This window comes from Echeneis naucrates, chromosome 11 (genome assembly GCF_900963305.1).
Source record: "Echeneis naucrates chromosome 11, fEcheNa1.1, whole genome shotgun sequence".
In the NCBI taxonomy this organism is placed as follows: Eukaryota; Metazoa; Chordata; class Actinopteri; order Carangiformes; family Echeneidae; genus Echeneis; species Echeneis naucrates.
Genome location: NC_042521.1, coordinates 8,695,076 through 8,720,519, shown reverse-complemented (window position 1 = coordinate 8,720,519; position 25,444 = coordinate 8,695,076). Strand labels below are relative to the sequence as shown.

The 25,444-nt window shown below is 41.0% G+C and overlaps 1 protein-coding gene across 2 annotated transcripts in view; it reads left to right on the top strand.

The window, feature by feature from the left end:
- Positions 1-25,444, top strand: part of dtnbp1b (dystrobrevin binding protein 1b) — a 45,390-nt gene that overhangs the window by 14,868 nt on the left and 5,078 nt on the right. Inside the window, exons 1-3 of one of the 2 annotated variants that reach the window (XM_029513580.1) lie at positions 18,107-18,399; positions 21,410-21,577; positions 24,538-24,681. In XM_029513580.1, coding sequence (XP_029369440.1) covers positions 18,360-18,399; positions 21,410-21,577; positions 24,538-24,681 — 352 coding nt within the window. In that variant the 5' untranslated portion in view covers positions 18,107-18,359. Of the gene's footprint in view, positions 1-18,106; positions 18,400-21,409; positions 21,578-24,537; positions 24,682-25,444 lie in introns of those variants that run through there. The other variant, XM_029513581.1, reaches the window with a different exon arrangement.

Here is a 25,444-nt window from a genome sequence, read left to right as displayed (position 1 = left end):
CTACAGTTTTAATTAAACTGATGCTCTAAATAGACGTGTCTAGGGAACAAATAAATGTGCTGATGAATCACACTCTTGGGTATAGAGTGATGAGTGTTTTTTTTTTTTTTTCTTCTTACTTATTGAATGGATTGAGCCACCTCCCCAGAAAATTATGTGACATCAGTAATTCGGGAAAGGAGAACAGTGCTGTTCATTTCCAAACTTTGTGTATGCTTTTGGACAAAAGAGCTGAAAAGTTTATTGAAGGCCTAAAGAATCTGGCATGTCGCCGTGTAGATTATGTAAAACTGGATAAAACTGTTTCCAGGGCAACTGTAGTTCTGTGTCTTTGTTCTCACTCTTCTGTCAGTTCCCCCAGTACTCTTGGCAGTTTTTATGAATTGAAGCCTGTGCGTGTTGGTAAGCACTGGTTAAATGTGTTTAAGGACAGCTGTGATTGCAAAAGAGGTCAGAAAAGTGAAAACGCCGATTTGAAGCGTGGTCCATTGCGTATCAGTGTAAAAGACTGATTCACAGAAAGGAATAGAGAGGAGGAAAGAAATGTTTAAATTAAATGCGTGCTCATGCATTTAAATTTGTGTGTCTGTAGGCATACATTTTCTATAGTGTTCTTATTTTGTATGACTTACGCAGGTGGAAAATCTCATCTGCCAAATGATGCTGCTTGATAACTTGCGTGCTAGAACTCTGAATGAAACCGAAATAAATAACTATTGTTCACCAGCTCCTTATTCAAGCCAATGACGTTTGAATAATATATGATGTAATCTAGACTAAAACATTGCCTAAAGAAAATCTTGGATGTAAAGAAATATATTTTATCTTATCTGATGCATTTCTACCTTAAACGCATTGCTGTACAGGCACAACATGGTTTGCCTGCTATTCCTATCTTTCTGCTATCAATCTCAAACCTCTTGGCAAGCAAATATGAAAGGTTACTCTCCTGGGAAATTAGCCTCTCTCTCCCCTTATAATTGTTAGACACCACTTAAAACTGTTTATAATGTAAGCACAGTGCACCTCTGCCGAGTAAAATGTCTTATTTTATTCCTCCCAGTGATTGCTACTGCTTTTCTCGCCTAATGATGGGTTATGTTGACAAAGAAATGTCTAAATCTAATTGCATCTAAACCTTTTTTTAAACTGAAGAAGAGGTCCCAAACCATGGCTGCTGAATGAGACAACCGCCGCCCACCTCCATGGTGGACCATCACGGTGATGTACTGATTAACATTTTTGTACTTGTCAGCCCAAACCATTATCATTAGTCCATCATTGGGCATGCTGGGGATAAAAAAAGGCACGTTGACGTATGCTCCCATTCCTCAAAATGTCGCTGTCTCATCACCATATATACTGTATATAGTGCAGCTACACTCTTGGCCAAGTTACGCACAGCTAGCACTTACAGTTGTCAAGATAAGATCTTCAGCTTGTTCTAATACATGAAAATGTTAAGTGCTGTTGCACTCAGAAGTAATAATTTGGTTTGTTTTGTTTTTTTTTCCAGAATGTTCAACAGCTCTGCGTTATAATTACCTTTGGAACATTAAACTAAACTATTTGCTAAACAGGTCATACTTGTGGCAGTCGTGCTGATTGGTGCACTATTTTTCTCAGGGACTTTAAAGTGAACTGTAAGAGCCAATTACGTGTTAAATAATTTGTCTGCATGCGCCACATGATGCCATATTCCAGGAGTACATCCAGTCGATGCACTTTTCACCCCACCAACAGCCCACTCTGGGGCTCCATTATAATCACCCATAGCTAATTAAGGAGCTGATGATATTTCTTTTAAGTTTCCTGCAGTGTGATTGCTGCAGCTGTATCCACATGGTATTGATTGCAGCTGCTGGTGTTTGTACCTTACTTTTCCTGTGCAACGACCCCTCGGGCACTGAGGGCTATGATGTTTCATAAAGATGACAACTGGGTTTCACACTGTGTGGATTTTGTGTGTGTGTGTTTAAGCCTGTGGGTTTCATTTCTCTTCAGAATGACTCATTATCCTTTAGTCTTAATTATGTGTCTGATAGCAGATATGCATTTTTCAGGCTGATGAAAATACTTCTCTACTATGCTGATTCTACCATTTACAAAACTGATAAAGGAGACAGATGCACTAATTGGTAAAACAATAGTTTGCAAATCTCTAGCTGTGACGTCTAGCATGGTTGCAGAAGCCGTACTTGCAAGAACTGTGTCTTCCCATCAATTGGACTTAACATACTCCGCAAAATGGGGCCCATCTTAGTGTGTAAAGGGAGAGGGGAGGTGTTAGTGAAGGACATGTGAGAAGGAGACAAAGCTAGGTGGAATTTCTCACAGCATCATGCTAATGAGGAGGATTATTATGTCCTCCCCCTCAGGCAGTGGAGGCAGGCAGAGTGGGTGTGGGCGCAAGCCTGTTTCACTTTTCTGACTTGTGTTTGTGTGTGTGTGTGTGTGTGTGTGTCTGTGTGTAAGCAGTAAACAGAAGCTTAACCTTTTATGAAGTGACTCTCGTTTTGTTGCCATCTTTACTCAGTATCCACTTTATTTGGTACTCATATCTATTTATGAATATAGCTTCAGCCGCTGGGTCACATAAACAAAGGTGGTAAAGTATACAGTCTGTGTTAACAGGCAACAGCGTGCTTGTGTGTTCAAAAGTCAAACACAAATGTATGGTTTATAGATATATGCCTGGCGACGTGCACAAACTCATAATATCTGCTGCTTATTTCCCTTCCTCCTTCTGCACACACCCGCTTTACTATCCCTCCTCATCCTCTCCTCTGTCCTCCAGTCCCCCTCCCCATTTGCGCAGCAGCAGCTAGTGGTATGCTCCACTCATCTTTGCTCTCTCTCTCTCTCTCTCTCTCTCTCTCTCTCCCTCCCTCCCTCTCCCCTTCCCTCCACTGTCAGCCTCATCCTCATCAGCACATTGGAGCTAGACACTGGTTCAGCGCTGATCCGTACACACACACACACACACACACACGTGTGTCTTGAATGCTGGCTTCTCCAGAATACAGCATTTGTGTGTGCAAGTGTGTCGATCTGCATGAGAATGTGCATCTGATAATCTGTGGCGCATCCTTTGTATGGAGGAGCATGTGTGCAGAGTGAGAGACAGTGTGGGGATGCGTGGTGGGCAGGTGTTGTTGTGATCGGTGGAGTTTGTGGTGTACTAACGTCGAGCGGTCTGCCGTCCCCTCCCTCCCATTTGGTTATCTTGTGAGGGCAAAAAGCATCCTGCTGGGATGTCCACCTCGCCTGGTCCAACTGACGGGAGCCAAAGGAACTCTTGTAAGTGACTTTCCATTCTTCTGATAAGGAGTGCTGATTTTATACTTAAGAGCATCAATTTTGAATAGATTCAAATATTGAATTAGATTGGACACCTGGCCAAGGCAAAAGGGCGTCATGCAGCTTAAGCCAAATACATTCTTTTCGGCAGTAGGACTGTGAAATCTGGTATGCTTATGTGCTTGTGTGTGCATATGTGTCAAATGTGGGAGTGAAGATACTAAGAATTGAATTGTGTAAGATTACAGTTAGTATAAGGCAATATGCCCAGTAGTAAAAGTATAAGTGTATAGTGTGCAGTTGTGTGTCCATTCGTGTTGATGTTTGTATGATGGAAAGAGCGCTTGGGGAGGTGTGTGATGTGGGAGTGTGTGGGAGCATTCATGAGTGTGTTTACATAGACCCTGGAGTGCTTCCAGCTGTCGATCCATTGGAAAGGTGTCGAGCATTGATTGACAAGAGAGCCAGCTGTATCTTTTCAGTAAGAGTGAAAGACCAGCTGATGCTGATGTCAGTCAGTACTGTCATGCTGATGGGTATATAAAGGAACATCAGAAAAATGGCATTGGAAGGATTTACATCTGTATTTCACTTCCTTTATTCTGTTGATCCAGTGAAAATTAAGTAGTGTCCTGCCTTATAATTTAAATATGTTTATCTGTGTTTGCAGGAGGGCGTGAGGATTGTGACAATAGATTACAGCTGTAATATTATAGTGTCAAGTCCATGAGTTAGCCAGTGGGTGGAAGCGTGTGGGACTCTGCAGTTTTAATGTTGGACTTCGTTCTGGCCTCAAGCAGAGTACACACACATACACACGCACACAACCATAGGATAGCTGCACTGTAAGTGGGTGATTGATAAGATGATGTGACTCATTGTGACTCCTCTGAGAGCTCAGTGGGAACATACATGCAGAAATTTTCTTACACACACACACACATCTACAGGCATTCACACACAGACATGCACACATTGACTGCTGTGACCGAGGCACAGACCACATCAAGGAAAATGGGTCTCCTTTTATTGCTTTCATTATTATTGCACCATCCCCCTCTTGGTGCTTTCATTCCCCTTCTCCCCCTTTTATTCACTGCACTACCTTTTCATACAGTTCGCCTGGAAATCTTTTGTATTTCTGGGTTGATGTGTTAATGATCACACGCCTACCCACATGAGATGTGTATTGTGTTTTTATGACTTTTGTTGTTGTTTTTGTTTTTTGAATGGAATGCCAGCTCCTCGTTGTATAACCAACATTTCACCCAGTTAGGTCTAGTTCTTGGTTGCTTTGCTTGGTACTTGACCAGTTTGTTCCTTGTCAAGATACATTCATCACATTATTTTCATATAGAGCAGTGCCTTCAGATGGAAATACCATGTAGCTTTGGGCTCTGATTACTGATTTACAAATTACAATGTTACATAAGCAAACAGAATCTAAGGAAGTCAGTAGTTTTTTCTAATCATGTTACCATTACATGAGTATAAATTGCCCCCAAACATCAAATAAAAGCTTAACTGAGCTAGTTTTACTGATTTAACAAATGCAAAACGGCATAAATGAAGTGTAATTGCATAATTGTACAGCCAATGGAGACAAAAATAGAGCATAGTTAGATACTATTTATGGGCTTTTGTTTAAAACCCTTTATTAGTAAGACAGCCATATTTTTAGACAAGACAATCAGTAGCATTTTCTAATCTTTGTTCCAGCAGCCTGACTCATTGTGGTGTTATCACAGAGTGATGCTGGTGCAGAGTTCGCTCTCCCTGTTAGTGTGTCCTCTGTAAAGGAGTAACAGCAGGCACCTGCCACAGAGATGGATGTGCTGTGTCATCACTTCTCCTGCCAAATGATGGCTCGTCTCACCTCTCCTTTCTGCTCAACTTCCCACTCTCCATTGGTGTCTTCTGTGTTCCTTTTCTCTTGCTCGTCTCTCCCTCTCCTCTTCTTTCTATCATCATCTTCTTCTCCTCCTGTCTGGTTTATCTGGGTTCACATGAAACTTTAATTGCATGTAAATCAAAGCGCTGCAGATGTGATTAGGCTTTTGTGCTGCTTTAATGAGTGGAGTCTGGGCTATTGAAATATGGTACAGTAGCTTGCTCCTGTGCTGCCTCTGATGGCTAAGGCCACAGGCAAACTCAGATTTTACTGCCATAAGAAGAAAATTCCTTTTTTCTTGAGGAATAAAGTTATCAGGGATGAAGCAAAAAAAAAGGTTTATCAGTACCAGCACTGTATTCACCACCAAAAATCTGTATACATTTTCACCTGTATCCAGAAAATAACTGAATAACTGCAGCAGCAGACTAAACGTAGTGACACTTGACATCCATGAGCACAGAAGGTTCCTCAGTTCTTTATGTTCAACCAAATGTTTGCTAATGCTGCAGAGTCACACTTTCACTATCAAGTGAAAAGCTCACTTAAAGTGTTTATATTTGGTTTAAAATGAATCTGTAGTGTAAATGTTTGGATCCTGTGATGACTGTATGGGCTTGTGTATATGCTTACATCTGCGTATGGTCAAATTTCCCCATGCGTCTCAATATCAACTAACTAAAATACAATGGACCTGCTAATTAGTGTATTCAAACATTACTCACATATCATGTAAACACAGGCACCATGTGCGCTTGCAGATGCATCCTAATTTGTCTGTTCACGCTCAATGAGGTCATGCTCCCTTTGAAGCCACTGACGAAGGCTGGGGATGATGGCATTAATTGTCTTTAAAGATGAGTTTTGTTGAATAGATGAAAGAATCTGTGCTGTCAGAGGATAAAGTCGAGGACCAGGGTATGGGTTTGATTTTCGACAAGGCATAATAATTGCGTTTTAATCCTGACTGACACTGCTATTTAGTTTCTTTCTGTTGTGACAGGAAGAGTAATTATATACCTCAAGCGTCATTGCGTAACTTGCATGTTAAAAACTAGTCTTTGTATAGTATGTTCCCCATGTTACATAACTGTTGACCATGTTTCATGTTCATTCAGTTGCACAGAAGTACATAAATAGTACTAGAGTTATTTGCCACAGTGACATGGTTCAATATTGCGATGATTTAATCTATTCATCCATTTGTTTTTGTTTCTAACTTAGATCTCCGGGGTCGCAAACATGTCAGTTGTCAATTAGGATCCGATAAGGGTTTTAGATGGATGACACACTATTTCTCACTCTAGCCGCTCCAGCTCTCTTGTCCTTTTTGTTTTGCAGCCCGGGTTAACAGGGTAAACAGGCTTCCTGTGTTAAGTTTAATCAGAGGGAATGCCACAGTGAGACAGAGAAGGCAAAGATAAAGGGGAGTGTGAAAAGGCAGTGAAAGCTACCCGAGAGTACTAGAGGGAAAATATTGGTAAAAGAGAGGAAATGAAAAAAAAATCAAAACACATTTAAGCTAATGAGGAGGAGAGAGGGACAGCACGCCATAGAATCTGTAAGTTTGCTAATTGGTACTGGTTGTTATCTGGAGGTCATGTCATGGATGTTTTGTTCAGCTTGAAAATTAATGACAGTGGAAGCTGAAAAAGCAAAAACCTTGTCAGAAATATATAGTATGAGGGCAGTCTCAGACTCCATGGACCAAATCTTACTTCTCTGAACAGTCAAGACGGTGCAATCAAAGTGATAATGAAACAACTGGAACCAACCACTGATTAGTTTTAGCTTCAGCCTTTTCACTCAGTGTCATGTGACTAAATTTGATCCTTTTAATAGTTCTCATTTCAATATGAATTGGCATGAAGCACTGAACTCAATGGGTGAACATTTGCTTATTTGGCTTGCTAGCTACTGCTATGATCATCCGACATCATTTCAACCCATGAAGCTGGTTATCGCTGGCCCATTATAAGAAACCTACTCTTGGCTTTATACATTTGGAAATGAAGAATTCTGTGTTGCAAATTTGCTGCCCACTATCACTAGAAACTGCAAATGTGCTCTGTGGGAGTGGAAAGCTTGACAGACATAGCAACAGTAAGAAAGGAGGACAGGACTGAGCAAACTGTCTTTTTCCTGATTATCATAATCAGAATAAGGTCATAGTCAGTTTTAGTTTAATTTTACACACCAGGACGCCTCCTCAATGATTAGAAACGTTGATGCATCTAAATGTTTTACCAATATATCAGCTGATAGATCACCAGATGGACTTCCAGTCCATTACTTGAAATCACTATGATGGCGAGGCTGTACAAGCTGTATGTTATTTCGTACAATTTTGTATTTATTCATTTATTCTTTTGCAGTATCACAACTTCAAATAAGCTCCCACTCCTCCATTGTGAGAAGTTAGGTTCGTGGCATGATGCCAGAATAATTACAGATCAACAGGGAGCATAATGGTGGTAATTCAAGGGACAATGGTTACTGGTATATAATTTTTTTACACAGCAGCAAGTTCAGTGCAAAGTAAGAATTCAAAACATCCCCTCAAATGTGTTTGCGGAGATGACAGATCATCTTGAGTGGAAGGTTGAGATGATCTATCTATCTAAATGCAAAATCAGTTTTTCGTGGAAAAGAATTAGATATGCTCAGGGTTTTTGTGGTCACAGATGGTTTAGGAACTGCATTCTCCATCCCTGTGTGATTGGCCGCAGCAGGTGGGTTCAGGTTTTTTTTTTCTCTCTCTCTCCTTCCCTCCCACTCCTCTGGGAAATGGAGAAAGAGAGGATGGAGAGAACAGACATAGTGTGGTCAGGTGGCTAGAGATTTGCTTTAGTTAGGTCTGCAGTTGAATAGACTCGGACAGAGGGAGTCTGTGACACTAGTAATGCAGCTCGTTCGTGTGATTTGAATGTTGTTGCATGTATGTAGTTCTTCGCATTTGTTTCCTCTCACCTTCATGCTTGTCGCCTGTTTCTCTGCAGACACTGTTTTTCCTGCTTGCCTGTGTCAGTACTGCTTCATGCTGTTCAAGTTGTTATAGCTTCTTGCGCTCTCTCTCTCTCTCTCTGTCTGTCTGTCTGTGTATGTCCTTCAGCCCTTTGCCTTCTGCCTTACGTAAGGATATTTTACAGGCAGAGAGAGATAACCCCTCAAGGGCCTTTCATTTGGACAGGGGTCACAGAGCACTTCTTTTACTTCCTCTCCATCCTTCTCTTGTTGCTCTGTGACTCGGTCCTCCTTACTCAGCATTTGACCATGCGATGTGCACATCTGTGTGAAGGACTGAATGCGTTTGCACATTGAGCTTCTCAGTGAAACTGTCAAGTCATTTTTCTTTTTTTGCTATTGTGTATTCACAGGTTTGTAGCTGGTGTGTTTGTGTGTGTCAGTGTTTCACATAAAACAAAAGGAGCGACAAGACAGGTTGCTGTGGGGGAGGGAAGGCTTTCCCGCTGTGTGCCTGGTGACTGTGTGTGGCCCAACTAAAAGTCAGATACAAAAAAACAACAGATGGACGAAATACCCCCATCATCACCAGGCTAACGATCAAGCGTTTTTTTCCCCCCCAATATGTGATACATATAGAAAACACATACACTGCCTCACCTGACTGTTAAATTATTCAAAAATTCTGTATATTGTATTCTGTAATATGTGGCTTCAATGTTCAACTGTTCGAAATGTGATGAAAATGGTGAAAAACAACTACTAGTTGAGAATGTGCTAACCCTTCACTAACTAATTTTTTGCAAAGCATTTAGACTCAGCCAGATGGAGGTGAGTGAAAAGATAACCAGGTGAACTGACTTATAAAATTGTCATTGCAATGTCATCAGAGAATCAATCTTTATTTTTTTTTTCCAAATATCATGGTTATCACCAATGTCAGCACTTTTCAAAACACAAATGTGTTGTACCACCCAGCATTGATAATCAGAGGAGGAAAATTGTGAAACAATATAGAGAAAATAACATATTATGTTGCACTTGTGGGTGATGTTGTATCATCTCTGTGTGAAGGCTCTTTGTAATGCGTTCTCTCCCCAGGCCAAGATTAAGCTTTTTAACAATTCATGCTGGGGCTAACATGAGGGCGCGCTATGATCGCAGAGGCTTTTGAAGGAAAGAGAAGAGCAACAAAAGAGGGATGAAGGGAATACATGAGAGATGCGCAGTGACAGAAAGCTGGAGCTGGGCAAAACAAAGAGATGTTGCTGATAGTTTTTGATATCTTGGTCAAGGTCTAACAAAAACTCTTATGAAATATTTAAGACTTCGGGGCAGAGAAAAACAAGCTCTCTGCCTCATCTAAAAGTCTTCAGAAATACTACACGCTTGGCAGGTTCAGTATGATGCCTTTATATATTTACATCATTACAAACACACTTTACTGTCAGTGACTATAAAAATACAGTCTCAGCATGCTAAGAGTAGTGATTCTGTTCGACGTATTGTATCAGGAAGTGGGCTACCGACGACCGCATGGAAAAGATGTGGGAAAGACTATTTGAAAGCTTCTCAGAAAGCAATTTAGTTTTACTGTGACACTGACAACTTGCCACAGTAAAACATGCACACCAGCTCCTTGCTTTCCCTTGATATGCTTCAAAACCTATCTAGGAACTTCAGACAAACACTTATTTTTCGATTCTCGGCGTTCAATTTTGATATTGTGTATTCTGCTGCAGTTTCAAATGTTTTGCTTGGTCTTATTTAGCGTCTGGCAACCTTCATTTAATTTATCTTCTATAGCGCTAGTTGGTATTCTTTCCCCTGCCTCATATATTACACATTTTCTCTGGAAGAGAGAGTATTTGTTTTGTTTTGTTTAGTTTTTTTGGTTGTTGTTTTTTTTCCACTTTGATAAGCAGTACAATTTTAAAAAACTCTCAGGGTAAATTGAATTGTCTTTTGGTGATTTATTCTGTGTGACAACTGTGTTGTTTATTTGAATAATTGTATTTATCAATATTGTTGACATACTCTTAGAAAAATGAGTTGTAACCACATTCTTGCTCCTGTCTCACACAGACACACACTCATTTTACTTCACTCTCTCCATCCCATTTACTCAGTCGCTGGATGACAGTGTAGGCCAGCTCTTTGGGACAAAACGGAATCGTATTTGTCAATTCATGCAATAGTTCCATTATCTCACTTGGCTGCCTAAATCTATACACAAACGTTCCTAGCAGCCCCTGCAGCTGGAAAGCATATCTATTGTTGTTGAATTGTGCGTGTGGTAAATGAGGCTGCTAAATAAAGGCAAAGGTTGGTGGTATCGTTGGTCCAAGGAGGCAAAATGGGACATTTCTGCTATGAGAGGAGAGTAGGGAAAATGAGTTGAGTTCCACGACAAGAGGGCACGTTTTCTGCTCCCCCACAGTGAGGAGGCTCTGCTTTTGTCTTTCTGTGTGGAGTAACAGCTCAGAAAAAATTTTATTCTTTGTGGATGGTGAGATAAAATGATAAATCGGCAGTAAGATCTGTAACCCCAGAGTTAACCTCCAGGTAACCTCAGTTAAAAGTTGGATCCATCTGTGGTTCTTTTTTTTTTTTTTTTTTTTTCAAATATTGTTTGCTTTCTTCATCAACCTGCAAAAGCTTTAAAAAACAGCTGTAGAGATCACCACTGTCATTCAAACCACAAACAACAGAAAGCTCCAAAGAGAAAGTGCAGATTGCAGGTGATTCTTGAAAAGTACATTTGCTCCCAGCCAACAACCTGATTAAACGAACTTTTAAATAATAAAACAACCACACTGCACGTATGTCAGAACACCTGCTTGAGATTTTTCATCTGTATCAGAGACACCATAACATCTCATGTGAACTAATCTATCATTTATCATCTTCCCTGAATGAAGTAGCTTTTACTCTACACCCATCCTGCGGCTCTTGCTCCGACATGAGTACTGATGAAAAATTTATCAAAGGTAATGTGTGGGTCTGTTCTGGTTACAGCACCATGTAAAACAAAAAACAAAAAACATGTGTTCTATGCCGAGATTATGTAATATGCATGCAATAGGAGACTCAAAACTCTGGTGCAATGCAGATCCTCCTCTTTGGTGATAAACATGGGGATTATTAGAATGAAAGCTGTCCGCTCAGTTTATATTAGATGTAGACTGGAAACATTTTACTTTGCCAAAGGCATGAAAGCATGACCTGGCTCTGCTGAAGACTGTTCCAAGGAGAGTGCATTTTTATATATTTCTGATTCCACGTTCGACGTCCACCGTCTCTCACCTGTTTGCTCTGAAACCTCTGCTGCAGCACAAGCAAGGTTACACCTTAAACAGTGTTACAAAGGGCGCTGAGGTGATGTGTTGTATAACATTATTTACCAAATGCATCTTCTAGTTTACTTTTGTCGTTGTAGAAACAAATGATCTGAATTTCCACAGTGCTGGGAGTTCAGGTTGAGCTCACAGCCTCATATGGATGTCTTTGTTGCATTCTCCTTACCCCCCTGTGCATGGCAAAGTAAGAAAGAATAAGAGACAGTGAATGGGTCATTCTTGAGAATCTTCACTGAGGATTTGCAGTGAATTTTGCTGATGACTGCTGGATTTTGTTGCGATATAGGGAGCAAAAAAAAAAAAAAAAAAAAAAAAAAGAGATTCCTGCATAATGCATCAAAGCCTAGAAATCTCAAATATTCGCACATTTTATCCTCAAAAACAACCATAATGTGTGTGTGTGTGTGTGTGTGTGTGTTTTTAAATACGTATTTAGTGTGAAAGTTTATATGCCTCCAACTCCTCTTTTGCAGGAGTTGTGTCCACTTTTATATCATCTACGGTAGATGACCATTTTAAACCAGCTGCAGTGCTTTTGCTGGGCCAGAATATCCCAGCTGCTTGGGTCAGATTGTTCCAAACACCAGCGGGCATGTGTGCACTGTAGTTTAAACTACTTTAGTTGTGTATTTCAGTCACTGGGGTCTTTTTAACTTTCACTACTCTCTGTGTTGTGAGGATCGAGTTGGCAAGTTTCCCCCCCCTCCCCAATTTAGAGGCTAGCACACAGTCATTACCAGGCCACCCATCGTTAAGCAAGACATCATCCTTATCGCTGTGAGTAAGGTTCCCTTCAAGGCAGGCAATTAACCTGTTAGGAAATGCTTCTTATCCTCATTTTTTCTCCCTCTTCTGCTCTTTTTACCTCCTCATTTAGCCTGTATTAGCAGTTCACAGAGGTCTCAGTGATGTAAGCATTTTTAATTGTCTCTTGGGGCGCAGGGTAATTTTTTTCTTTATCTCTTTGCAGTTGTACAGCTTGACAGCTGTACTATGTGTGTATATGTTAAGGGCTTTGTGGAGGTAATAAATTGTATCCAGTGCTGCTTTGGTTCGATTCCTCATTGTCAGGTGCTTAGAGCCCATTGGCTGAATGCTCATTCATTTGGCAGCTCAGGGATCCTTTCTCTCTCATATTTATCTCTTAGCACAGAAAGGAGTATGGGAAATTAAATTTTTCATTATTCATTAGGACGCATTTAATCCCTGTTTGAAAGGACAGGCTTAGCTGCATTTGAATGGCAAATGAAGCAGGGCTGGAACTGCAAAATTTGAATTTCGTTTAAGAATTCAATTTCCACAAATTAGGTAACATAATTTCTCACCCCTGCTTCAAACATTAGTTACACTTGATGTAAAGGTGGTTTGTTCAGTAACTAAGTGTAGCCAGATAAAGTCGGCTAAAATGGTATCAAGGATCAAGAAGAGGATTCACGTGCAAAGAACATTTTGTTAGCAAAGGAGGAAGTTGTTTTTGAACGATCTTAGGTGGGCAGCTTGACAGGCTGCGGGAGACATCTGACAACATGAAGACCTTCCCTTTTCTCTTCTCCTTCCTCTCCCTCCTTGATGGAGAGAGCAACTGTTGCAACAATGGGCGGTCAGATAAAATGGCCTGCTCTCCATTTCACTCGTTGTCTTTCTCTGCCACCAGTTAAGATACTGGTTCAAGGCTGCACAGCCATTGTAGACGAAGCATTACACTGAATGATGTTGAATACTTTTAACCTTTTAACTTTTTACTTATCCTACCACAACCGTTCTTCCATCCAGAATTAAACACGCCCGCACATTGATACTAGTCATCCCTGTTATTTCATGAAGCTATGTGACAATATGTGTTTGTTGGCCATACAGGTTTTGGGGTGTATATGGATTCTGATTTCATTAAACTTAGGTACATATCTTTTAACCAGGCTCCACTTCACCATATATCCCTGATGTGAATTCCAGGTCAAATTGAATACAACTTTTTTTTTCTTAACCTGCATTGGTATTAATGTTCATTTATAGAATCTGAAAATGCTCCATAGTGTCTTATTTACTCGGCTGTTGACCTTTGTAACCATCTGGCCCCTGCTGTTTGCAGCCTGTCTGTTGGGCCGCATCACGCTTACTTACATGTGCTGAACACACTTGAGTATACACATTTAAAAAGGCCAGATGCCTTACAGCAGTGGAAATCTTTTGAGGTAAATGTCAGCTTGCAATGGAAAGGGAAATAAAGGGGGTGTGTATATAAATATAATATATAAATATATTAAGCCATGAAGGCTGTCTTGCCTCTGCTGTATTTCTCCTGAGGGAAAAAAAGACACATTCAATACTGCTTGTACTTGAATTTTTGTTTGTTTGTTGTTGTTTTTTTTTTTTTTTTTTTGCAAATTTAGCTCTTAAGTTTTTTAGAAGATACAGACGGAGACTATATTCAAATCCCCTACAGTGCATTCACTGTTAAATTGCCATCTCCCCAGGATTCAAGTATCAACAAGATTAGCTGTGAGGGTGGGCCCAAGTGTTTTATCAGTGAGAAAATAAATTAGCGTCTAAAGAACAAGCATGGGGACTGTGGACTGCCTGCACAAATTTCTGTTATTTGTGGGGTTACATTTTTCCCCATTGTGGAATTTAATAGAATAACTGAGAATAGTTTTAATAGTACCGAGGATAATATGATAACATCAAGTTTTGACTGTAACTTTTGAATGATAAGGATATTTTTAGAAGAGTTCAGCAGATGCTCACCCTTTATAAACAAGCTCAGTGACATTACAACCCTCAAACAGGTCACATAAATATAACCTTCACCTCCCTCACATCAAATTGGTACATTCCTTAATCCTACTTTAGAGCTCTCTGTTGTGAACGGTCAGGCAGCAAGCTGACACCTCTGATTTGCTCCAAGGCTTGCCCTGACCTGTCCACTTTATCTACTAAAGTATGTGTTTGCGTGTGTGTGCATGCATTTGAGCCTGCCTACATAATTTATGGCATTCTATTCTTCACTTCTTTTTCACTGAATGACAGACAGTAGATAAGGAAAATATTGTTACAGTATCAGCTTATTATTTGGATCCGTCGTATGTAGAAGTGCCGTGTAATGGGCCATTTGATCTTGAATGAAGTATTCTAGTCTGTACAGTGTCAACATCAAACAAATCATGTCAGAATGTTCTGTCCTCTGGATGTATTCAAACTGTGCGTGACTTCGCAGGAAGCAAGAGGCCCTCCTACTGAGCTTCGCCTTACATGTTACTGTGCTGTTGCCTGGTTACATGTGTTATTAGCAAAACTGGTTTAATGTCCAACTCGCACTCAAATTGGATGAAGGTTACTGACACACTAAGTCTTTAAAGAGACGCTAAATATCTACTCTCTATTTCCGACAAATAACCATGACTAACAGTTAGATGAACAGTTTCTTTTAATCAGTCATGTAGATAAGAAGTAACAGTAAAATTCTTATACTTTCAGTGTTGTCAGTATTTTCTATCACTTTTCAGTGAGGCCGCTCGCCAGATGTCCACCAATTGCTGCATGGTAATTGGGCTCGCTTCTGCCTTTTGCCAGCTCCGGAGACAAATTCAATGTAAACATTTGAAATCTCTGTGCTAGATATATATATTTTTTTACATCGATATGGGGAAGAGGAGAATTAGAAATTAGACTTTAGCACACAATTACAGGAAAGCAGCTTATTTAATGAATTGTTCATTTGCAGTTGTGAATTCTTAGAATTATTCTGTTTCATGTGTTTGCTATAGCAGCTTGGTCTGCATGCAACACATCCAATTACGTTGTTTGAGCATTACTGGCTAGTTTTTAATCTGTATATATCCTCACTGAAGTCCCTTCATTAAGTGCCACAGTCAAATTTTCTGTGTGCACACTGTAATAATTTCATTGGTGCCTATTAAATGGCCCAAATATTCGGTCTGAAGGTAAAATGTTTGTTTTCTTATAAAGAAAAAGGAGAATCATATTTTCTTTGTCCAGACAGTTAAGGCTGTAGGAACAAAACTCGCTGCCGTTTTCTTCTGTGTCCGTTTAGCTGGCAGGGTGCCTCCATTTAATACAAATGGCTTGTGTCATTTATAGTGTTTCAGTCTGGTTACATATTTTACAAGAAATGTTACAAAAGTTTGTTGTTTCAGGGTGAGGAAGAATAAAGTAAAGACAACAGCAGGTATAGTGCTGGTTTAGTTAATTCTCTTCTATTAAGGAGGTAGAACAGTAATCGTGAAATCCAGCAAGGCAGTGAAAGGCTTAAGATTTGATTTGATATGTTCTCGTCTCATGGAAGACGACTAACACAACTGGTAGTATAGTGATTTGTCTTCTTGACATGACTACAAATGCAGGTGCTGTTTGTTGTGAATGAGCTCCTGGAAGCTGAAGCATTGCAGCCTGAAAAGACTGGACCGAAACCTCAGGAAGCTGCTGCTGCTGCTGCTGCAGTCCAGCAGACACAGTGATGACAGACTGGGGTCAGAGACTGCGATGCAGAAATAGGACCAGGAAAAAAGTGTCACTTCTGTGCATGTGAATGTGGTCTGACAATGATAAGGTTGGGCCAACAGAGTGTGTATTGATAGCTATATGCCCATTTTGGTTTATCCAGCCTATAGTGACTGTTGTTCCTCCTAGTAGCCAATAAAAGCCACTACAAGATATCACCCAGGGACAGAAGAAATAACTAGGTGGTCCGTTGTGGACAATTCACTTTTATGTCATGCTTCAGCAACTGTAATGACTCACTCCTGCTTTGTTTTTGTGTGCAATGTGCCTGATTATCTGTGCTTGTTTGAGTATGTTACAGATGCACAAAGGAGATCATTCAGTCCTCTTGGAAAACATCAACATGTAAATTGGCAACAAATATATATGAAGCAGAAACTAAGGAACTGAAGAAACTGGTTGGTGTGTGTGTGTGTGTGTGTAACAGAGAGGAAGAAGAGTGTTATACACAGCTAAGGGGCTGCCTATGGTGGAAACCTGAACTCTTGAGAGATAGAGCGAGGCAGACAGAATCTAAAAATACCACGGCTGAGTGAGCAGGGCTTAAGAAGAGGGAGCTGTGGCTGTCTCCACTGTCAAGCCTGCCTCTTGGTCTTCATACATGCATGTTGCTGTCTCAGAATGAAATATTGGGCTTTTATAGGCAAACGGAAACAAATCCATCTGAGACCAGACAGCTAATTTGAAGTGACAGTGGGAACAACGGAGGCATTTTATGTCAGATATTGAATGTTTGAGCTCTCCGTAAAGTGTATGAAACAGCTATAACAAGACAGTGGATGGATTGTTTGAGTCTCAATCAAAATAGAGGGAAAAGAGACCATTTGGGCTCATGAGGAATGAGCATCACAATGCCACTGATAGCATTTGTTGACAAATTGAAAATTACTAGAATGCTGAGCCGTTTTCAGACTTCAATATAAGCACATTACATTTCATAGCATGCCCTGTCTCCTTTTCTTCTATTTCTATCTCTAAGAGTGACACACAAAATAAAATGTTTACCCTGATATGTCATGCGCATCTCTGGCTGTCACTCTTTCTCGCTGTCTTCTCTCCTTCTTTCTCTTGTATACAAAACGTCTCAGAGCGTCACATGTCCAATACTGTCTGCACCCACTTGCGCGTGCACACACACACACACACACACACACACACACACACACACACACACACTGGACCTAGTCCCAAGCCTTTGGCAGTGATTAGACCTAAACTGGTCCAGTCATCCATCTATCCATCCATCCATGAAGCCTTTACTGCCCCTGTTACAGTATGTGCGGTACGCTGAATGTAAATGACTGTGAACCATCTCCACAGAGGCTTGAATCGGCTCTCAATGACTTCTAAACAGACACATCCATTTGAAAAGGAGGCTTTCAGTGCTTTTCAGTGCTTCTTGTTGTTTATGGCCTGCCGGTGCTCTTTATACCTGAGGACTCTTCCCTTCTCTAATTAAAATCACCTCCGACTGTAATAGTATTATTTTCTGTTGTAAGTCAGCTCACATTGGCTTTGCCTGTACAAAAAAAACGTCGTGACCATTCTTATACGGGGAACACTTAACACTAAGATTTGTATTTTGCTTAGTTTTTTGGTTGTTGTTGTTTTTTTTTTATCTGTGTGCCAAGCTGTGAGATAGCTGCTCTTTAGTCAAATTTAAGGTTTGAGTTGAATCCTGAGGCCTTGAATTGCCTTTAATGATGATTCCCCTCTTTACCTTACAGCTGCAAACTGTTCTCTCAGCGTTGGCTTTTGCATTTCTATATATAGACAAACATTGCCATGCAACATAAAACAGCCCTGCTTTACACACACTTGTAAACACACAGGAAGTAAAATGCTGACTACAATTTCCTGCCAGTGCAGAAGTTAATAAGCAGGAAAGTGGTTTTCTGATTATTTATTATGTCTGTAAATGAGATTCATTTAAAAAAAAAAAAAGGAAAAATCACATTATAAACGTGCAGATTATGCACCTGCATGTACAGGTGCATGAACACACACACACACACATACAGACATACCTCCTTTTTCCTGTGGGTTCCACTTCCTGCATTTGTAGAGCACATAACAGATGCGTCTCTGCCGCTGAAAACAGATATGAGTGTAATTACATTCAGAGCCTCATTTCATATTGATCCGTCTGCACAAATAGCTGTCTGAACAAGCAGAACAAGATTATTTAATGCTATATACGTCCTTTTTATTTCCCCTGGGGTTTGGGGTCACACGGTGGAGCAGTGAGGAGGAGAGGAGACAACATAACGCTGTCATCTGCTGCAAGTAAAAACTGAGGGGGCAGAATCACGTTTCTGGACTGCACGATGATTGCAGAAACAGACGCACCGAATACGACAAACTCAGGTAGCACAGCAGAATTTTCACTTGGTTTTCTGTTAAAAATCTTGTTTTCACTTTGTTAGCTCAACCTTGACAGGGAGTTCACTGGGGGAGATGTTATGACATTCACTCACAGACAGATCCTAATGGACCATTTTGTTAGCGTGTGTGTGTGTTTTGTGTGGTGACTTCACAACTGTGTACGTTCATTCCCCTGAATGTGAAGGGGTGTGTGTAAAGCTGTACGAAGCAGCGCTTGCAGCCTGGCCTGGAAGCGAAAGAAGTCGTTAGGCTTAATGACTTGTGCTCTTATACGTAAGTCATCAGCACAAACTTAATCCTGGGGGTTAATATGAGCCAGAGCTAAGGAAGAAGAGATTAATGAGAAACGAGGGAGCATAAGAGGAGAATATTATGTGACAGGTTTTATTTTTTTAAGAGTTTGACATTAAATGTAAAAAAATAACATTCATCTGAGCATTTAGGGAAATGGTGACATTCTTACCTGCTTAATGTCTTCCTGAGCTTGAGATGCAATGCGACTTTGAGATTGATGTAAAATGAATATCTTTTTTTTTTTTTCATGTTTGGAAAGCATGTGAATGTCTTGGCAGCTCTCAGCTCTGTATGTAGATTTGATGGGGGAAGGAAGGAAGGGCAGGATTGTATATGAAGCACACAGGCGGGAAATGGACACATTTAGTGGGGATATGGTCTAAATAAATAGACAGTGCAGCCCAATAATGGATTGGGAATTAGATTAGATACAAAGAGATAAAACTCCATCCAGCTCTGTTGTCAATGCTGTCTGTTCGCAAACCCTAATTAGAACTAAACTCACTGCTCCCTTTCCCCATTACCACTTCTCTCTCCCCTCTTTCCAAACCCAACACAATGCTTCAAAATCTAAACAAAGCTTCCCTCAGGCCCTTAATCTAATAGAGCAGTCTCTACAAGACATCCACACAAACGCATACCCACCAGCCAGCAGCTAGGGAAGGGCAAAGTCAGGAGGGACAGATGAGGGAGTGATGGAGAAAGAGATGGGAGGTCAGATTATGGTGATAAATTGGACAGTGAGTGAGGAATGACACAGAGAGGGAGTGAGTGTGAAAGCTTTTCTTTTTCGTGTCGCCAAAGGCTGCTGGTGTGATGTCGATCGTGACTGAACTCTCCTGGGACCTCATTGTTTGACTGTGTGTGTGTGCCCATCTGCTATAAGCCCCTTTAGGGCCCAGCCTGTTTTATCAGGATTCTGGTCTGTGCGAGTGTACACTCTCTGATCCTGCAGTGGAGCTAACACTCCTCAAGCAGCATATTGATTTTGGGGGGCTGGTGTACATGGAGGAAAAGCAGACAATGGTGCAGAACTTTGTAAGACTACAAGCGCAGTATAGCGTAGGACGCAAAAGGTCATTAGGTGGTAATCCACTGAAATTTGTGTGCATGGTTCATTTCTCAGTCAGGCTGCAAACATTTTTTTTCTGTTGTAAAAGATACTTTATACACTATACTATTTTTTTTACTTTTCCCTGAGAAATAGTACATCTGTGTCAAATCTGAAGAGTGTGCAAATCTCAAGGAAACTATTTCTTTGACTTTCAATAAGCTTTGAAAAATACAAGGAAATATGCATAATTTTGACTGATTTTGTTGGGAAAAAAACAAATCAAATGAGAATTAACATTGTCAAGATATTTTTTTTTAAAGCATTCATTAATTCATTCATCTTCCACCGCATATCTGTTTCTGTGTCGCTGGGTTGCTGGAGCCAGTCCCAGCTCACATTGGATGAGGGCAGGGTCACCCTGGACAGGTCAGCAGTCCATCACAGGGCCAACACACAGAGACAGACAGAGACCAACAACCACTCACACTCAGACCTGTGGACAATTTAGAGTCACCAATTAATCCAAACATGGTGTCTTTGGATGGAGGGAGGAAACTGGAGTACGCGGAGGAAACATGCAAACTGCACAGAAAGGCCCCAGGCCCGGGAACCGAACCCATGACGTTTTTGTTGTGGGGCAACCACTATGCTGCCGAGCTGCCCTTTTTTAAAACATTACCTAAATTGAATGTTCATATTAGTATCAAAGGTACGGGCCACATCAGATACCCTATTGGTGGCAGTGTATTGTTGTTTAGTGTCAGTGAGCGGGTTTTGTATAATACAGTCATCTATCAGGTGAAGATGAAAGAATTGAAGAGAGAAGCTGCCCCAGACGCCAGGCTGCAGCCGTGCTCGGCCACAGACACACACACAAACCCCAGAGTCATGCTTTCTATCGCCTCCTCTTGAATATGCTCCTCTCTCTCCTAATATGTCCATGCAAACTGCCCAAACTTCTCACAGTGCCAGGACAGGTCTGCCCAGAGTGTCACAAAGTTTTATCCAATTAGAATCCAGCACAACTGCCTCGTTCATGCCAGTCACATGTGAGAATTGCCATCCGGCATTTAAAATCCTTTATTTTCATATAATAAAAATGTATGCTTTTCTAAGGTCTTGCAAAACAATTGCATGTTTGCAATAGCAGATAATAGAAGGCCATTTAACAGTGCAAAGCCGAACAGTCAACATCTAATGGACTAATGGTCATACTTAGTGACTAAATTATTATTGTATACTCCTCCAACATTTAAATTCAAGAAAGAAGACAGCAAACATAGCAGTCAATTGTTTGTCTAGACATCATTGACACCCTTTTAATGGCACAGCACGACTGAGGATACAGACAGGAGGAGATGAGACGCAGTTCACTCAAGTGTTAGCAGCAGAGGGGGTGGTATGAGTAAGACTTCACTGAGTGGAGAACCCACGAGAGACAGCATTCAGCGACTGAATACCAAGGGAATTGCAGAATCTGGGAATGTGGGAGCATTGAGTTTGAGTTTGGATGAGTTTGGCCTCCACCTATTTGAGGAAGTCATTACTGTCAGATACCAATCCAGTGGATCGAGGCAAAATCTGGGTTTGCTTAATTCAAAAAACAATCTTAATCTAGTTGCTATTTTCTTTTGTGTTTTATAGTGGAGCTGGATGCCGAGCACCCACAGAGAGTCCCAGGGGCCGAACAGGGAGGGATCCCACCCCCCCAGGTCAAGCTGAAAGACAGGCAGAAATTCTTCGAGGAGGCCTTTCAGCAGGACATGGAGCAGTACCTGTCCACTGGCTACCTCCAGATCGCTGAGAGGAGAGGTGAGAAGGAAGAGTGGGACATCTTCGCAAAGGTCCCTCTATTGCTGTGTGATTGTTTTTCAGCATTTCACAGTCTGATGTCTTATGGCTGGAAAAATGAAAACGTCCAGGAGATGTGGTTTAGGCACTGGCATCTGTGACCTGTTGGAGGGTGAGTGCAAAGCCATTGAGCATTCAAATGAATTAACGCCTGACTCATGATACCATCAGCTGAAACCTTCACACTTCAGCTGCATATCACAAGACTGAACCATAAGGGCTTTCTGCAGCGAGCCTCCACAGTCCAGGAGTCTCTAAATAAACAAGCAGAGTCATTGCTTTGAAAAATGCCACCACGACATACACGGGACTGGTTACCCCATATGTTGCTGCCAAAAGTCTGTACTGAAAAACCCAAAGGAGGTGCTGAAATGAAGAACTGTAAGAGATACACCCAGTACGGAGAGATGTATTGGACTGCAGCCCATTATTTATAGTGGGATTTTTTTTTTCTCCTCCTTCTTTTACTCATCTATCCTTTCACTTAATCCTTTGGAAATGGCTTATTAGGGGGAGATTTTGGAGCAGTGAGGTAGGAGGAATGTGGATTGAAAGACATGAGAGGGGAAAAAGGGGGAGCAATAGATGCTTGAAAGGGCTTTTTATCAGAGTTTTTCATATCAGAGCAGGAAGTGAGCGAAAAGTGTGTGAAATTTTCACACCACATTATTCAAAGACTCGTCAAAATCACGTGTGTCCACCATCCATTCATGGATAAAAAGGCAGTGGAGTTTTTTACATTCATACTTCACATTTGAAATGATGCAGTTCACAGTGCAGAGACAAACGTGGGCTGCGAGATTAAAATCCACAGCTGGCGGATTTATCGTAGCTGCTATTACTGTGTCTGTATCCATTGCATTATTATTCTGGTCATCTGAAACTATGGAGAGCAGTAAGACATATAGGAAGTCTTTATTCTTTATGCATCGTCACATCTCTACAGCACACATCCTTACACACACACACACACCCACACACACGTCTCACACACGTCTCACTGCAGGAAAAAACAGTCCTTACCAGCAGAGGAACCTTTTAGGCAAGGTTATCGCAGGGCTAAGAGAACATGGAAATAATGTCCTCAATTGAGTGCTTTCTGGATTAGGACTTTCACAACACACAACACAACCAATTTTCTTTTTTTATTTAATTACATTTTTTGATGTGCTGGAAATGCGCACAAGAAGAGGCCACATACTGAGGAGTCATCTGCCAGCATTTGACCCCAGTTTCTCCAAAGATGTGTCATGAAAAACACCACTCCTCTCTCCACAGAGAAATACAGGGAAGGAAGAATGGCAGTGTGTGCGCAGCAGTGATTTTGTATGTGTGTAAGTTAACGCAAACAAACGTCTTCATTTGTTTGTGTATTTGCATTTCAGACGTTCAAGTTTTTGTGTTTATGCATTTGGAGTCAGCTTACGTGTGTTTAAAATGCATTTGTAGACATTCAGATGAACTGTCAAAGTTGAAGCATCTGAAAATATGACGCCCACTTTGTACCAACAGCGTATGTGTGTTTGTGGTGATTGTTGCGGTTGTAAGGCCGGGGAGACCTTTGGGGCAGTCTCTATTAGAAATAATATTCCCTTTCTCTCTCTCCCTCTTCACTCTCTACTCTGCTCTCCTTCCCTGTGCTGCCTTCCTCTGCTCTCCTCATTTCCTTGAGGTACGGTAGCCAATGGCTTCTTCTCACTGCTGTGCTTCGGCCAATCATTTGCCTCCTTCCTTTTGTGCTCACAAATCTAACCCCCCCCAACCCCCACCCTCCTTGCGTTCACGTCCTTCCATCACCACGGTGCATTGACTGGCTGTTTGTGACGCATGCAGCACATCCAGTGAATGTGAGTGTGGGGGGGCACGAATCCTGTAAGTGACTGTGATAGTTAATGTGTTAATGTGCTCCCGTTGATTTCATAGCCTGTGAAACAGCAATCTTCTGCCAGTTTCAGTCGGTTCAGTGTGTTGAGTTACCTTTCTTTGCCTCATCTCAAGTCAGGAAAAGTTCTGGGGATATCAGAATCATAACAATAATAACTTTCATTTAAGGTCAGTCCATCTGGTGGTTGCTGTTTGTATTTTCTTGTATCGTTGTTTAGTCTAAATTTCCACTTTGCAGTCTCACTTAATACACTTGAGTGGTCCAGTGCGTCACTGGACCAGCTTTCGTTCCATTGTAGATCTATTGAACTTTAAGGTCTTATACAAAAAAACACAAGGCCTGGACTTTACAGGTGGATCATTATTTAGTATTATTTACTTCTCAGAGGTCATCTCATTATTCTCAACTGGCATAAATCACAAATGACTTCTCTTTCAGAAGGCTCTTTGCATCTAAGTCGCTGAACTCTATCCACTTATAGGATAGGGACAAGTTTTTCTTTCATGTCTGTCCCAAAGTGATGCTCACCATGTCCCAATGCACATCAAATGAGAAAATGTTTGCTGAATTGGTTCCTCCGCTCTATTCTGGCTTATTCATGTAATATCAATCTGTGAAAAGGTAAAGCATCAAATTAGCCAAATCCGGAAGTTCTTCTATCTTTGTATTGTCTTTGGACTAATTTTGGTGGGCATGTTGGGCAAATTTTAAGATAAACTTGGAAGAAATCTGAGACTATCCTTGAATGGCAGCGTAGGTGTTGTTGCTTTCACACGCAGTGACACCTGCCAATCCATTATTTGTGGTAATGCTTTGGATCATAAGGTAATCAAAATGTTCCTCGCACACAAGCTTCTCCATTTCAAATCTCATCCGGCTTGAATATATTCATTTGCTTCTGCTTGGCGATTTTTGGATTGAAAAGAACAAAATAAAAAACACCAACACACCCGGAGCACCTCTCTTCCTGGACTCAGCTCCTTGCCACTTTGGTCTGTTGTGAGGCTGAAATCTTGTTGTCTCGTGTTGTATCCAGAGCCAATAGGAAGCATGTCCTCCATGGAGGTGAATGTGGACATGCTGGAGCAGATGGATCTGATGGACATGTCTGACCACGAGGCCCTGGATGTGTTCCTGCACTCGGGGGGAGAAGACAACAGTGCTGCTTCGCCTGTCACGGGTATGTGGACAAACACACACATGCAAACAACAGTAATGCACACAACATTAAAATTATAGAGCTAAGCCAGTTTTCCTTTTAGGAGACTGACAAGCACAGTTCTTCGACATAATGCGCCAACACCATCTGTCCACATCTGCTTGGAAAGTGTTTTGTTACAGTGAACAACCTCCAGCATTTCACCGAAAGCTCGTCTTTGTCTAGAAATAATTTTGAGCAACTTTAATGCAAATTATGCCATATTATGCCATTTTATGTTGGTGGGCGCAACTGGGCTTGGACAAAATTCTAGCAAAGTACAAAAACAAAAGCTATGAAGTAAGCTCAACAATTTAAACAGAGCTCCAAAGATCTCTGCTTTTCTGCGCAGTTGTCGGTCTGAGATGGCAAATAAATTATGAAAAATAATAAATAATACAATTGTTTTGGATTTTTTAAGCGGCTATGATTCCACACGGACTTGTACATATAGCATTAACACTAGAGGAGTGTGGATCTGGCAAAACAATAGCAGAATTATTTATCCACCTACGTATCATCCTGCCAACCGACACCAGTATAAAGCTTCTCCAAAACAAAGCGTTGCTCCCTGTCAAACAGACAGAAACAAACTAAAGTCCTCCTGACTTTAGTTTGTTCACACATCGTGGAAATAATGCCACTGTACTAACTCCTGTTCAGCTTGTATGTGCTTTTAGTTTCTGAGGTATAAAATATCGTGCCCAAGTTTTTTAAAGTCATGTACATCCTTCAAATCAAGTAT